The sequence below is a fragment of the Cupressus sempervirens genome, chromosome 7, assembly GCF_028749045.1.
Source record: "Cupressus sempervirens isolate cs-2001-9-10 chromosome 7, ASM2874904v1, whole genome shotgun sequence".
NCBI classification, from domain to species: Eukaryota; Viridiplantae; Streptophyta; class Pinopsida; order Cupressales; family Cupressaceae; genus Cupressus; species Cupressus sempervirens.
In genome coordinates this window covers 32067609-32084253 of record NC_143124.1, presented here as the reverse complement: position 1 = coordinate 32084253, position 16645 = coordinate 32067609, and the positions used below count along the sequence as shown (strand labels likewise).

General features: G+C 37.4%; 2 protein-coding genes across 2 annotated transcripts in view; one reads left to right on the top strand and one right to left on the bottom strand.

The window, feature by feature from the left end:
- LOC149545284 (beta-glucuronosyltransferase GlcAT14A-like) overlaps nt 1-16645 on the top strand; it is a 90233-nt gene that overhangs the window by 60830 nt on the left and 12758 nt on the right. The window lies entirely within an intron of this gene.
- Nucleotides 4614-7235, bottom strand: LOC149545285 (uncharacterized). Its single transcript, XM_089790619.1, has 4 exons — nt 5993-7235; nt 5725-5877; nt 5183-5583; nt 4614-5045 (listed from the first exon to the last, which is right to left on the bottom strand). The coding sequence occupies exons 1-4, from the start codon at nt 6204-6206 to the stop codon at nt 4629-4631; spliced, it is 1185 nt and encodes a 394-aa protein (XP_089646745.1). The 5' UTR covers nt 6207-7235; the 3' UTR covers nt 4614-4628.

Here is a 16645-nt window from a genome sequence, read left to right as displayed (position 1 = left end):
TCTGTGAAAAACATGGTTGTAGAGTAGAAAAAGGTCGCAGGACCATAGTTATTGTACTTGCAGTTATAATGAAGCTGTGATCCATCTCTCCCACAGACTTATACTGACTATTATGTTTCATCATGTATTGACGAACTGAAGAATAAAGACTACCATTTCCAATTGATATCCAATTGATAAGTTTCCATGCCACAAGGCTTCCATGTATTCACATCAGTTAGGGAAACCATCTAATCATGTTGCTAGTGCAATAACTACAGATGCTGCACCTCCAGCATCCTTGGTCAGAGTAAAAAAAGCAAATTGAGAATAACTTACAGGTTTGAAAGAACCATATTGCATGCTCTTCCACAGAACTAAATGCCAAGGAGCAAAAATTTTGCTCCGCATTGGGACAGCTGATGCTTTGCAAAAGTATTCTGAAGCATTTGGCCATTCGCTGATGATCATCCATTCCTTTTACCTGATGACAAAGTTTCAGGGGCCGAGACATGAAGAAAGGAAAGGCCTTACAATATCTTTTGATATCAATTCTGCACTCCAAGGAGCATCATCAAACAGAGCTACAAATGCATACCATTCTGTCCGAAACTTGTCTGCTATGCATACAGCAGCATAATGTCCTCTCCATCAAATATTGAAACAACAAAAACTGTCCTCCCTGTATCTGCAACATGTACTGACATCTTACTATGTTGTTACAGAGCTTATGATTCTGATCCTTCCTCAGTAAAATTTGACAGAAAGTGAATTTCAAGCCTTTAAGCACCCCACTCATTTTGCACGGATGATAATCCCTACATATAGTGTTCTGGAAATCTTTGACATCCATAACCACACTTCTTTCAAGTTTCCAATATGAAAAATTTGAGGTCCATCAGGAGCCATTCACACCAACAACAGCAGCTCCATCACCAACAGTAATTGCTACACTGGAGAACGCCAAGGCCATTATAACCTAAAAAATATCCTGCAGTAAATGCGGAATGACAGGTGGCGGAAACGAAAGGTTCCAGAAAAAAGCCGTACAAACCCTAGCAGAGCGCCCTAATGCATCATTTTGTAGAGTAATGTAAATTGTTTTTGTATTATAAAATGTTCTGCATTAGTGCTTTGACTTTCCTAGGATTTTTTTGGGTCCCAAATTATTTTGGGCCTGACAGTAATTGCTGGGTCTTGAGTTTCTCCACTATGCTCCATACGAATAAGACACTTTGTATCTATCATTAGTTCTGTAAGATGCTCTATAACTCCCTTAGTTTTTTTGTAGTAAAGATTCCCTACAACGCCTCTATTCAGACCTCAAGGATAAGTTTCTTTATATTTTGGATTGTATTGTGATGACATCTAGGTATCCTCGTCCAGCAGCCCACACATTTAAATCTCTTTTTCCTGACAGAAATTTGTTTTTCCCTTTTAAATACACTAACTAGAAGCATGCTAGATATTTTTGTATATGATCTAAAGATTATGTTTTATGCAAGGTCACCGGGAGACGGGGAGACTTTGAGGTCTCCGGTACAGCAATTTTTCAAATAGGAGACGGGGGTACTTGGAGACGGCAAATTTTTTTTTAAATTTTTTTTCTTAATAGTTTAAAGAGTCTAATACTAAAAGTAAATACAAAATTTGAAAACAGTAATACTGTAAGACTAAAGTAAATAATAATAGTAATGTCACATTAAAAATTAAAATAGACTCATAGAGTCAAAGATTTCAAAACTCACGTGATCACAATATTGTATCTCATAGACATATTTGTTTTTCGAATATTGCATATGATCACCATCATATCAGATTGATAATCGTTGAGATTATCATTACATATTCAAATTTTAAATTCAAAAAAGTATAGTTTTATGCTGAATTGCTGATATGCAAACAAAAATGAACACTTTGTACAATAAAATAAAAACAGAAATATATCTATTATTAGTATGTCGATGGTACTATCATCTACTGCACAAGGTTGTGATCATCCATCTCAAGGTCTTCAGCTATCATACTCTTCAAAAATATTTTAAATGATTTAATCATTTAAATTGTTGAATAAAAATAAAATTTTAAAAGTGTTTCTAATATTTTTAAAGTTATTAATTTATTAAATAAAATATTTTAAATGATTTAATCATTTAAATTGTCAGTGGTCTTAATTTTTGTATTAAAAACATTAAAATGAGGGCTAAAATATATAAAATTATTTAATATTATATTTTACATTTATATTTTACCAGGAGACTTCGGGGAGACTTCACTTTTTGGATTAGGAGATAGGGAGACTTCAGGAGACTTCCTCATGAAGTCTCCAACCTTTTTTGAGGTCTCCGGAGATGCGAAAAGTCTCTGAGACGCGACTTTTAGGGGGTAGACGGGTCTCCCGGTAACCATGGTTTTATGTAATAGGCTTTTTGCAATATAAAAAAAGAAATGAGACTTTTATGGCACTATAGAATGTTAGGACAAAACCATTTAGGGCACAAAACAATATGTTCCGAGTAATATAGGATTTCCAAGAAGGGGTGAAATACATTTAGTTACAACAATATTTATCACTAGGATTTAGATTTTTCCTCAAAATTAAATCTCTTTTTTCTTTTTTACTTTTATTTTTTTCCTAGAAATTAAAAAATAGGCATTTTTAAGGGGGAAAAAGAATGTTTTTTAATAACATTTTACTAGAAAATAAGAAATATTTTTTTCACGTGCATATTGCATGCAAAAATCATAAAATAAAAAAGAAATTAAATTCAAAGAACATAAAAATTTAAAATTCCAAAAAGGGGCCCACTCAAGTCATTTGCCCCACCTTTTCTCCTCCCATGCAGAATCCTACCTTCGCATAACATCCATGCTTGATATTAGATGCCTAGTTTTAGGATATGTTTCCTAAATAAAAAACCATTTTTACAAACTTATACTGAAATCAAAGCAAGACACCTTTACATGTGCTTTATAGAGGGGTGGGGGTCACATCATGCTTATTGTACCATATGCTACAAAGGTCACATGCAGTTATACCTTTTGGGCATCCCATGACTTGTTGACTTTGTTTGGTGATGCCTAGGGAATCTGAGAATTATTTTTTAAATGCATGTACTTTTCACAGAACTCAATAAAGGATATTCCAGCACATAGAGGTATATTCCAGCAACATAGAGAATATTCTATTAGGGTGAGCATTTTTAGGTGACATGAATATTTTGGTCTATCACTCTTGGTCTTCTATCCTACCATCTCCCCATTTGACTTCTTTGGTGTGCGTGCAATCCCCCTCCCTTTGTCCCTATATCTTTGAGTCTGTCAACTTCTGCAACCCATTTTGTTTGACATCTCTTGCTCTCTTCATCCTGATGATGGATCACTTGGTGTGATTCGAAACGTTGATGGTAAAAAATCTTTACACAATCGAATCCAGAAATATATCAGTTTAAATCAAAGAAACGTGAATCGGAATCGGATCGGAATCGGCAAGGCCGAATCGAATCGTGAATCGGCAATGAATCGGCAATGAATCGGCGATGAATCGGCAAATTTGAAAAAACCCTTTAAATTTAAAGATTTTAACAATTTAAAACTTATTTCATGCACCTTTTATTGAATATAACTTAAGCACACTATAACATCATCAAATAGAAGTTAAAACTTAACATACATAAACATGAAACATAAAATCCATCACATACGTAACTATGTTATCTAAGATTCTAAAATGTAAATTGTAGGCTAGCTGAAGTAAATAGAAATCAAATGATCATAATGATTTAAATCATAGAATGTATGTAAGATGATCCATAAGACATCAAATCATAAATTTATGTAAGAATCTAAGATGAAGATCCATGAAAGTTTGAAACTTTGAAACATATGTCTATCAATGATTCAGTATCAATATCTGTAAACAAAATATAAAAACAAGGCTCCAGCTCAAGCCTCAGGCTCATAGTCATCATCATCCTCAACATCATCCTCAAGCTCGGCTACAGCCTCAGCCTCAGCCTTTGAGTATCCAGTCTGCCTAGTAGCAAGGCGTCTAATGTAGGTCCTAGAGGACTGTCGAGCCATATCTCCCGCATATAAGATGGGCTCATGAATGTTGCTAGGGCCTGTGTCTGTGCGTGCACGTGTGCGTCTACCAATGCCTGAAGAACGTGCTCTAGCTGCCTCAGCCTCTATATCCACCTGGTCAATCCACGCACGGTCTTCCTCAGTGAAGACTTGATCTACAACCTCTGTGAGCCACTCTGATTCTGGATCAATCTCCTCCAGAATGATCGGAGAGGAGTCAGTGCCCAAAATCTGTCTGATCCTAAGACGGAGGTTGTAATGAACGAAGACAAGATCATTCAACCTCTGCACTGTCAACTTGTTTCTCCTCTTCGAGTGGATGTGCTCGAACATGGACCAACTGCGCTCACATCCAGAAGCACTGCTTGGCTGACTCAGAATACGAATGGCAATTTTTTGAAGTTTTGGGGTTGTGGTCCCAAACATTTGCCACCATCTATCTGAAATAAGGGAAAATAAAAATAATTAGTCTCATTTACAAATTACAAATTACAAGTTAACTCTAAAATTACATAATCAACTTTAAGTTTAGAATCTAGATTCATGAACATTGAATATATTATTTAATTTTTACCTGGCTGTATTGTTTCCCGAGCATCTATGGCTACCCTGCTAGAGAAAAGTGACCCTTCTTTATTATTGAACTTATCAAGCTCAATAATTGCAGCACTGCTATCCTCATCAGTACTCAACCTCTGGATCACTGTATATAATCCGGTGAGAACCTCCTCATCCGCCTTGAAGTCAGGACGGAAACGAAATGCCGAATTCAAAAAGTAAGCTGCTGCATGGATGGGTCTGTGGAGCTGATTCTGCCATCTCCTATCAATGATGTCCCAAATAGGGGCATACTTCTCCTGCACTCCTGCATACTGAGCTCTAATGGCCTCCTTGGCCCTATCCATGCCCTCATATATGTAGCCCATAGAGGGCTTCTCCCCATCAGCAGTTCGTAGGAGAGATACAAGAGGCTCAGTGGCCTACATATAAAGTAAAACAAAAATTTGAGTCAAAACTTAAACATAGAATAATTCAATAATATAAGGTAAAACTAAATCATTAAACAATTAGCATAGTAAACTGTAAAATATTAAATGTTAAATTGCAATAAAATTACCTTAAGTATTTCTCTAGCAGGTTTCCAAAAACCATCATCATCAAATATGCAATCCACCACATCTATCCCTGCAGTGGTCGTAGCATAGGAAGATGAAATCCACTCCCGCCCAACAAACATGCTCCTCAAATCATCCCTTGATATCAACAAGGACTGCAAGGTGATGAAATTCGAGGCAAACCTCGTGATCTCTGGACGAGCTAACTCTTTGTCTCCTGTGTACTTCCTCATTGTGCTAAGGACAAATGAATGATTATAAATAAACTTACATATGTTTTTTGCCTTTTCCACACATGACTTGACCCACTCAAGTTTGCCAATTTCCTCCAACATGAGGTCAAGGCAGTGTGCTGCACAAGGGGACCAAAATATGGTGGGGTGCCTCTCCATCAAAAGTTTGCCTACAACAATTTTAAGATAATTAGAAATTCAAATTTCAAACATGTTAGAACTTAGGAAACTTAGAAATTCTAAGTTAGAATTAGAAAAAGTTCAAAATTCAAATAAATTTATTTTCAAAACTTAAAAAGTTAAAAGTTTACCTGCAGCAACATAACTTGCTGCATTATCCATCACCACTTGCACCACATGTTGTTCCCCCACCTCTGCTATAACTTCCTCAATAACCTCACATAAGTATGTGGCGTTTTTTACATGAGCAGAAGCATCAATGGATTTGAGGAACATGGTATATCCTACAAGTAACAAAACAACGAATTATAATTACTATTAGCAATCAACAAATCAAAATTTGAAATAGTCAATCACGATTCAAAATTATGTATGTAGGAAAGTAGAATGATCAATCACCTCCACAGGATACAAGAAAATTGAGGAGTGTTCTTCCCCTCCTATCTGTCCAACCATCAGTCATGATGGTGCAACCCTTTTCGATCCACTCCTTTCGGTTGTCCTCAAGCTCATGCCTCATATCCTTAACCATTTCCTCCAGGAGGTATCCACTCAACTCAGCCTCAGTTGGGGCTTTAAACCCCGGACCACAAATGGTAACTGCATCTATCATGTTCTGCGAATAAGGAGTCCTGTCACAAATAGATAATGATATTGATTAGAAATTTAGATGTCAAAAACTAAAATCATAAAACAAGTAGATATAATTAAAGTTTTACTTTTACTTTTAACTTTAACTTTGAAGATAACAAAGAAAAAAGAATCAATTACCTGGCTGCAATAAATGGAATGTTGCAAAAGTACCAGAATTTGCAAATCTCTTTTCTGGCAGCGTCATGAATCTCCTTGTTCAAACCCATGCCCTTAAGCGTGGGTTGGGAGCCAGGAGTAGTGCGGGGCACAAAGTAACTATCCATTCTGCTTTTCCGCACTCTAGGCCGCAATAGGTTGGTGTTGGACTCTGTCTCAGTATGAGACTGACTACCACTAACACTCACATGAGCACTAGCACTAGGATGAAAAGGAGGCCTAGAAGAACCCTCCCCAACACAACCTACGGATGCGGAAGCTGATGCAGATGCACTTGCAGATGTAGATGCGGTTGCGGATGTGGGAGCACGGGAGCCAATACCTCTTAACCCTTCAAGTTGCATTTTCTTAGTCAACTTGTCTTGTTCAATTTTTTCTAATGCCACTAAACAAGAGCGTTTTGCCTCAACGGTTTGTTGAGTGCAAACTGTGACATCATGGCCAGGTATGCCAGCAATGTGGTATTTCAATCTATAGATACCTCCCGAATTTATTTTTTCTTTGCAAAATATACATTTTGTTTGATATTTGGTTCTCTCAGGAAACTCTTCATTATATTTCCAGCATTCATCTTTTTTACCCATTGTGGAAATTGGAAAATGAAAGCAAAGGGCTGCTGCAATAAAAAAATTCATGTAAAAAATCAAAGTTTGCAACTAATAAACAAAAACTACAAAACAACAAACCCTAGTTTGCAATTTAGTAAAACTAAAAATAAAAAACATTCAAGATTTGCAAATGAACACTAAAAAAATTTAACAAAAAATGCATACTACACTAACATGCAAAAAAAAAACCAACACTTACCTCTTGCAAATGAGTTGAGGAGTGTTGATATTGACTCCTTAATGCTCCCAATGCAATTTATGGCCTCCCCAAATGGACTTCTGATCTCTTTGGTGCTCTTCCTTCTTGCCGGTTGGAAACCTATGGATTCTCTTTTCTCTTCTTCTCTCTCACTCTTCCTCTCTTCTACTCATACTAAGCAAATAGAAGGCTCTTTAGGGTTATAACAAACAGGAAAGTCAACTTAGAAAGCAAATAAAACATGTGTTTTTTAAAAAAAATTGAACTTTCTATCCTTGCTGCCGCGACCGATTTCTGGAGATTCAGGATGGCGATTTTGGCGATTTTTGCCATGAATCGCCGATTTTGGCGATTCAGGCGATTCACAAGAAAAAATCACCACCAGCGATTTCCGATTCCAAAAAAATCGGGAGCCATGAATCTTATCGCGATTTCGGCGATTTCGGCGATTTCATGGCGATTTTTGGAACTATGGTTTAAATGTTCCTTGGACTAATATCAACAGGTATCAAGTGGCCTGTTTTGAGATTTTAGGACCTGTTTTAGTACATCAAGTATAATTTTTGCATATGATATCAAAATTGGGCAAATGAGATATCTTTGAAAAGTTTGCTCTGAGCACTTTCCGATGGTGGTGATCTTATAATCAGATTTAACTCCATTTTTTCAAAACATTCAGTCAAAGTCAGACCTTCAGTTTCAACTCCCGAGCTTGTAATTTATTTCCAATTTTTGTGATTCTTGTGGTGGTGCAAAGCTGACTCAAAGCTCTTCAGGTCTATCACTTTTTCTAGATTTTGCCCCCAGTATGTTTTATTCAATCTTTTTTGTTTTCACTATCTTGTCATTTACGTGAACATTTTGGCACCTATAATGGATTTGGTTTGGTAGTGGATCTGGTCTTATTCCCCTTGCACATGCTGATTACATACCCTCTGATCATGGTACTTTTGAGATGCTTGAGTATGTCAGAAGTCTTTCATCTTCTAAAAAATCAAAGGTTTCTCTCAGTTCTCACTCCTCACATTGAGACACCATTTCAATCTTCATCTTTTTTTGTTCATGATGACCTTGGCATTGGCTCATACATGATCCCCATTGATTCAATTCAACAGGTTGATAGTTCCTTTCCAATTTCAGCTTCATGGGATGACTTCTTGCTAGATATGGCAGGGTTATTTGTTGAGTCACACATTGCAAACATTGGAGACATATTTGAGGATCTTCACTCTCTATTTGATGACAGATTGTGCATTTCGATCATCCCATCTTCAGTGCCTTCTGAGGTTGTTAATCAGGTATCTTCACAGTGTTTTCGATTTGCTTTAGTTGATCTGACATCTTTTGATTTCAATGTGTGGCAGTGGAACATTTTCTAGTGGCACATAGTTTGGACTTGGGTTCATATTTCTTCCATGTTATGAGAGCGACGAATCCTATCTCCTGTGGATTTGTTTCTTCCCAAGGGGAGAAGTATTGTTTTTAGGTGGTGGATAATGTTTTGTCTTGAGTCATTGATCAGTGGTCCATGAGCTCGGGTGGGGGGGGGGGGCGCGGTCCTGCATTCATTGAACTTTTGTGACTGGCTCGGCACTTAGGGGTGCTTTTGAGTCCTTTCATTGTTGTGACATGTACTATTTTTAATATCTTTTTTGTCTTTTGGAAAGGAGTTTTCTCCCTTTGGGGTTTTTCTTCTTTTCCTTGGTTGTGAGAGATCTTGTTGTTTACATTGGGTACCTCATTAGACCTTTTGTTGCAGGGACCCATTCTTGCATTTCATGCTTAGAGATTTTTTCCCCTTCTCGCTAAGTTTCACTTAGGAGGAATGTTAAAACATGCTTGTATGTTTCATCATACATATATTTGTTGCATCATGCATATTTGCATATTGTTGCATTACATATTTGTGCACTTGCTTGTGTAGTTGAGAACATGCTTGCACGTGCACGCATAGCTTAAGTGAACTTAGAGGAGCTTTAATTCTCTTTCCTATCCTTTTCAGCTTTTTCCTAATTTTGGAGGACTTGCTATCTATAAAATAAATTCAATCCAATTGTATCCCAATTCATTTTATGCAAATGCCAAATTCTCAGGTTTTTTCAAGCAAATTGTCTTTCTTGATTTCTCATTGTGATAGGTGGTGTGCTTGTAGAAGATTCTTGGCTTCTAGGTTAAAATCATACCAAGTTCTACAATTTGGTACCTAACAACTGAGTTTTTCTCCACTATCTATTACAACTGAGTTTTTCTCCACTATCTATTACAACTGATTACATTATGGAGGACGAGCCTTGGACTGAAAAAGGTATTACCAAAAATCAGAACAGTTCTCGTCTAATACACTTCGAGCTGAATTCTTCAACTCATTGCAATTATGGAAGCAAAGATTGCCTATAGCATTGATTAGTGATTGGGAGATAACATGAGCTAGGAAGTGGTCAAATCCTTTAGCAGCATGAACATAGACTGCTGGTGTCAAAGGACAACTTTGATGGATGGGCTTGTGAAGACCAAAAGTTGTGGATTGTGTAAAACACAATTCTTCAAGTGAGAGGGGGGATGAATTAGTAGAAAATCTAAATTTCAGATCCTCAACAAATAAAAAACTTTGATAAACCGATAAGCATAAAAAAAAGAATTAATAAGAGAAAAATCACACATAGAGGTCACAACACATGGAAGTATGCGGAAAACCCATAATAGGTGACAAAACACAGTGAGAAATGTTTCTACAATCTACTTTCGTAATCCAGCTTTACATAGAAATAGTGTATGCAAGTGCAGAGACATTAAGGAGTCACCAAATTCCTTGCTCGAGACTCTGAGAGCACCAACTGTGACAGAAGCACAAACTTCTCAAATTGAGCACCAACTCAACATCCTGGAGGTACCAACCGTAAGAATTTACATTTGTTTTACAATACTCTTTTCTTACTAAGACTTCTCTAACTTGCAGATGTATTTCATCACAGTCCATTCAACTTGATATCTGTCAAAACTTTAGACAGAATACATTCACTGTAATTATACAATTCAACTCTCAGTATTTATCAATACTTAAAAGAATTCTCCAATCTTACAATGCTGATTTCTTCATACAACTTGGGACCGACTTATCAAAATAGCCTATGCATACATCGGATTTTTTATTATTTTTATCTTCTCATCAGCAATCCCATGCTTCATTCTTTTTACAATGGGCCTTTACACATCTGATCAATGATACACACTCACACCCTTTCCATCAGCCTTTACACGTCTGAAAAAGAGTTTCTATTGGTTGAACAAATGTGCAGTAGTTTCCATCAGTTTATAAAACAAACCAAAACTTTGAACAATTTGATTTCATTATGCAGATTGCAAACTTCAAAGAAGAATACTTGTGTCTACCAAAACTGGATCTGTGCAGAATATATATATCCGCACACATGTATGTTTTATATACAACTTGAAGTAATGTGAAGTGCAGATTGTGTGAATATACCAGACAACCTTCTGAATGTACATATGAAGACCAAGTTTGATCTCTCACAGCAAGTTCTGTATGCTTGATAAGCGCAGCAAAACAAAAACAAGGGATATACAGAATTACTAGTGAACAATGAACTTGCAATCAGAGATATTGACACGTTACTGTGTAATGTCCCCTACTTAATGTGACCATTAGGGTCAATAGATAAGCCTATGACATGAGCTTCCGTAGGCTAATGGAGTGGTTAGGGAGCTCATTTGGCAAGATTTTCAGGAGTTACTAACTTTAGTAAGTCAATGGGAGTCAAGTGATATGGAAATTTCAGGTGTTCGGCTTGGTAGATTTGGTTGAGCTCTTTCCAACGAGCTATCATACATGGTATTCTGAGTTTGACTCTTATACGATTTTAATACCGAAGAAAAATTTGCTTTATTATAAAGTGATAATAAAATAAAAGAGTTATCAATTAAGTCACTTTATTATAATGTTGTTTTAAAAAGGTATTTCCCATTTATCCCACATTGCTTATGCAAATGAAGTCAACTTCTTGGGGGACTTTATATTCTCTTGGCTGGAATGAGTTGGAGCATGCTTGGATAATATTATTATTATGCTATTAGGTTTCTGGGAAATCTAATTGTTGAGCTTGGAGGACGAAACCCCTCTTTGCTAGCATTCTCTTCGCTATTGAAAGACATAGTCAGGAGGATTATTGGGTGTTTTCATTCAGGAAACATAGTGGGATTTATTGGTGATTTTACACATGATTTAAGAGCTTTGAAGTTTAAGTTATGTAGTCATGAATAGTGATTTTGCTACAGTGTGCATGAATAGTGTTTTCGATACAGTGCCCGTGAATAGTGATTTTGCTATAGTGCATGTGAATAGTGTTTTTTGCTAAAGTGGCTGTGAATAGTGATTTTGCTACAGTGCGCATGAATAGTGATTTGCTACAATGTGCATGAACAATGTTTTGCTCAGTGCTCGTGAATAGTGAAATTGCTATAGTGTCGTGAATAGTGTTGCTACAGTGCATGAACATTGTTGCATTGAGTTTTTTTGCCCACTCTTGCCGGTTAAAAGGTTGAGATGCTGTCATTTCATCTGCAGATCACTACTTCCAGGTTCCTTCCATCATACTGTTCATTTTAGGCACTGCAGTTGTTAAATATCAATCTTAATAGTTGTTGTAGCCTATAAGACAATTGTATGTAAACATTTCTATTGCAAAATCAATATTTTATCAGCAAATAAGTAGGTTCTAGACTTTGCATATTTATTGTTATATGTTGCTAAGTGTTTGTCAAAATGCCATGTTGAAAATTACACTCTAATTGATAATACTTAGTAGTTTGCAAGTCTCCTCAAAAAACAAAAAAAGGGGTGGTTATTACAGTGGTATTAGAGCTTTAAGTCCTGCCATCTTGTGGAAGTCTTATAGGGAATTCAGAATAGCCGGATAAAGAGAAAAAGTGTTTGATGAAATGTCAAAACACTAAAGTTAGAAATAAAACAGGTTTAGAATGTATGTTCAAGCATGCGACAAAGATCATTAACTTCCGCCATACCAGAGCAAGACAACAAAGATCAAGACTCATAGAGCGAGCAATCTAGTTCATTTGTGCAGGTGGACATAGAGTCTAGTCATACAAACACAAAGGAGATATTCTTTGAACAAGATAATAGTATGGGTGATCGAGGTGATAGGAATACAGGACTAGGCGGAGGCAAGAATGCCGGTCCTGATTAGGAGGAGGTAATGTTCAGACGGTTATTGGGTACGTTGGAGGAGGGGTAGCATATGCAACCGGAGCAGAATAGGTGAATGGATATGATGTTGTAGCTTATGGCTAGACAAATGGGCGTCAATATTAATCTAGGTGATGCAAACAATGGAAATGGGGGCAATGATAACAATGGAGGCCGAGGCAACAACAATGGTCCTGAGAATAACATTAATGGTAATAATCATGGACATGGCAACAATGGGAATGAGGTTGATAACTTTAGACATGTTGGACACCCAGCTTGGACAACGAGCTCGAGACCTCTTCTACCCACCTTCCCACCTAGAGATCTGGTTCAACCAGTAAACGAACTGTAGATTACTGAGTTATAGGATCAGTTTAGGAGGGACTGGGAGGCTAGTGGATTGGAGTTTTAGGCAAATATTCGCCTCAGAGATTACATGGACGTAAGGATGAGACGCATGCCTAGAGCAGGAGGGAGGAATCAAAACTTTGAGCTGAGAAAAAAAGTTCGAAAACTTTTTTTACTGTATTATGATGCTTCAGGGATGACTACATGAGCTTGGGTGCAGAAGGTAGATACATACTTCCAGTTGAATCTGATGCTTGAGGAGGAGGCTATCAAGTATGCAACTATTTATTTGGATGGTCCAATGCATGAGTGGTGGCACCATGGCATGGTAACCATGGGGCATAATCAGATCACATCTTATGAGAAGTTCACTGAGAGACTCATAGAAAGATTTGATACCAAAGATCTTGAGCTATAGTTTAAAGAGTTGGCATAGCTCAAGTAGTGGGAATCAATTGAGACATACATTAGTGAATTTTAGAGGTTAGCTGTGTTAGTTACAGATATTTCAGAAAGGAGATTAGTAGTGCTTTTTATGGATGGACTCTCAGATCCCTTGAGGGTTTGGGTCAAGGGGCATGACTTGAGTACATTACAGGAGGCCACTAAGAAGGCTCGTGACTTAGCACCTTCTTCTTTAGGGAGAAGATTTCAGCATAGGGACTCACATCTAAAGAAGGATAAAGAAAAGGACAAAAAATCTTTTCACAAGGATGCTCAGCCAAAAAGGGATAATAAATTGGACAATGACATCCTGAATGAGTTAAGGAGGAAGAAGCTATGTTTTCATTGCAGAGAGCCTTAGGATTTGTCTCATAAGTGCCCTCTCAAGGCTAAGGCAAATCAAATGGAGTATTTCTCAGCGGAGGAGTCACAGTCAAAGGGGGAGGAACAGCACTCTGATTTGGAGGAGAGTAGCACTCTAGAGGAGAATGACATTCCTAAGGATGATAGGTCGTTGGCACGGTTGACGGGGGCTCAAAAGGCGATCACATTTAAGGTCAGGTGTACTATCCAAGGGCAGAAAGTGATTTCTCCCATTGACACTAGGGCTACACATAACTTCATTAATGCACAGTTGGTAGCTACAAGAGGTTTACAGACTGAGGAGCATGCTGGGTTTAAAGTCATGGTAGCTAATAGTGACAAATTATTATGCACTCAGAAGATATCTAATCTTCACATCAAGTTTGGAGATGGCTATGACTTGGAGGATGAGTTCTATGTCGTAGACATGGGAGACTATGATGTCATCCTCGGCATGACATGGATGGCATAGCTAGTTGAGTTCACACTCAACCTAGCAAAATTGGAGATGAGATTCCAGCATGAGGGCAAAATTGTTATGCTCAGAGGACTTTCAGATGGTAGTTGCAGGGTAGTCTCCTTGAGGAGAATGCAGAGACTTTTTCGGCATAATGACATAGAGTGGGTAGTAGAATGTTTCACTATGCCAGCTTCATGGGATCCATGGGGAAAGAGTCATCCACCGGATATCTAGGAGATACTTGACAGGCACACTAAAATATTTGGCGGGATTTCGCATGGGGTTCCTTGTAATGATCCCATCTTTTGGCCTTCACGTTCTCCAAAGTCTAAGTGGAGGATAAGAAAAAATTAAATTAATTTCTTATAAAGTCATTAAATAAATTAAAATTAAAAGGTGGCTTTATATTTAATTAATTTAATTAATTATTGTATTACAAAGGAGATGCATCTAGAGTGTGTATTAATTATTGGAAAGGTGGAAGCCTCTAGAAGCACAATTAATTATTGCAAGAGAGGAGTTTCTAGAGAGTGCATTAATTATTGGAAGGGGGAAGCTTCTAGCACCTTCAATTAATTAACGTTTTAGTTCTTTCTAGAAGGGTGAAGGAATAGGATAAATAGGGGTGAGAGTCTCATTGTTTAGCATCGGATTATTGTATTGGATGATTATAACTTGCATTTGATAAGAGCTTGGATGTGTGAATCACACTCCTTTTTTGGCAATAAAGGACGTTCATTCTCTGTTGTAACATTCTAGACGTCATTCCCTTAGGGTTTGGCCTTTGGAATACATCTCTGTGTACTTGATTGCAGCATTTTTAGAATTAATATAATTTCAGCAGTTGATTCAGCTTTTGGGCATTCCTGGGTGCCCATTACAGTGGTATCAGAGCTATAAGTCCTGCCATCCTGTGGAGATCATATTGATAGCCGGATAAAGATGTATATTAGTCCAGATCAAGATGTGATGTTCAGACAGTTATTGGGTATATTAGAGAAGAGGCAACATATGCAACAGGAGCAGAATAGGCGAATGGATATGATGTTGCAACTTATGGCTAGACATATGGGCATCAACATTGATGATTTGTGCGTTGCTCCAACGCAGAAGGTAGTTGATTCTTCAGATGGGATCGAGACACCACCGGGCTATGCTATTGGTGATAGTCAGGAGTCCACATATGAAGCTTTGTCAGAGGATGGCGATGCAACAATAATGGGATTAGGAGAATGCGAGGATATTGTCCTATCAGCAGCCACTTCTGTGTCCGTTGAACCATCCAACAAGGAGTTTAGCAGTATGCATGCAGTTGTAGATGTGTGCTTTAATGATAGTACACCTATTATTGCTAATGAGGTGAGTAATATAGTGACAGAGTCATATTATACTATTGATCAACAAAGTGTAGATGTTCACTTCTGCGATAGTACTATGTTCAACATGGATGCCACATTATCTTATGACAATTTGATGTTTGAGGTTGATATTGATCACTCTCTTGAGTGGAGTTGGGCTTTGTTTTCACCATCTACAAATATTTAGTTTTGTGTTGCAACAGTTGGGAAGAAGAGATTTTATAGATCTTATACGGAGTTACCTTTTGGTGACATTCTAACTTCTTCACCAGTATTGGGTGCTAGGTTGCACGACATGTGGTTGGTCCTAATGATGCTGATTTGTAGTTGGGTTAATGTCCATATGGATATCACACATTACTTCAATTGGGATCCAGGTGGAGGTTGGAGTCCATTATGTTAATTGTTTGAGGACAAGCAATTTCAAGGAGGGCGGATTTGTAATGATCCCATCTTTTGGCCTTCACGTTCTCCAAAGTCTAAGTGGAGGATAAGAAAAAATTAAATTAATTTCTTATAAAGTCATTAAATAAATTAAAATTAAAAGTTGGCTTTATATTTAATTAATTTAATTAATTATTGTATTACAAAGGAAATGCATCTAGAGTGTGTATTAATTATTGGAAAGGTGGAAGCCTCTAGAAGCACAATTAATTATTGCAAGAGAGGAGTTTCTAGAGAGTGCATTAATTATTGGAAGGGGGAAGCTTCTAGCACCTGCAATTAATTAATGTTTTAGTTCTTTCTAGAAGGGTGAAGGAATAGGATAAATAGGGGTGAGAGTCTCATTGTTTAGCATCGGATTATTGTATTGGATGATTATAACTTGCATTTGATAAGAGCTTGGATGTGTGAATCACACTCCTTTTTTGGCAATAGAGGACGTTCATTCTCTGTTGTAACATTCTAGACGTCATTCCCTTAGGGTTTGGCCTTTGGAATACATCTCTGTGTACTTGATTGCAGCATTTTTAGAATTAATATAATTTCAGCAGTTGATTCAGCTTTTGGGCATTCCTGGGTGCCCATTACATTCCTCCTGATAGGGGGATAGAGCATGTTATTGAGCTCAAGGAAGGAGCCAAACCAGTTATGATTACTCCCTATCGTCATCCTTAGAAACATAAGGATGAGATAGAGAAGGCAATTAAGGAGTTGTTGGAGATGGGGTACATTAGGCCTAGCAAAAGCCCTTTTGCTTCAACAATAGTTTTGGTAAAGAAGAAAGATGGGACGAT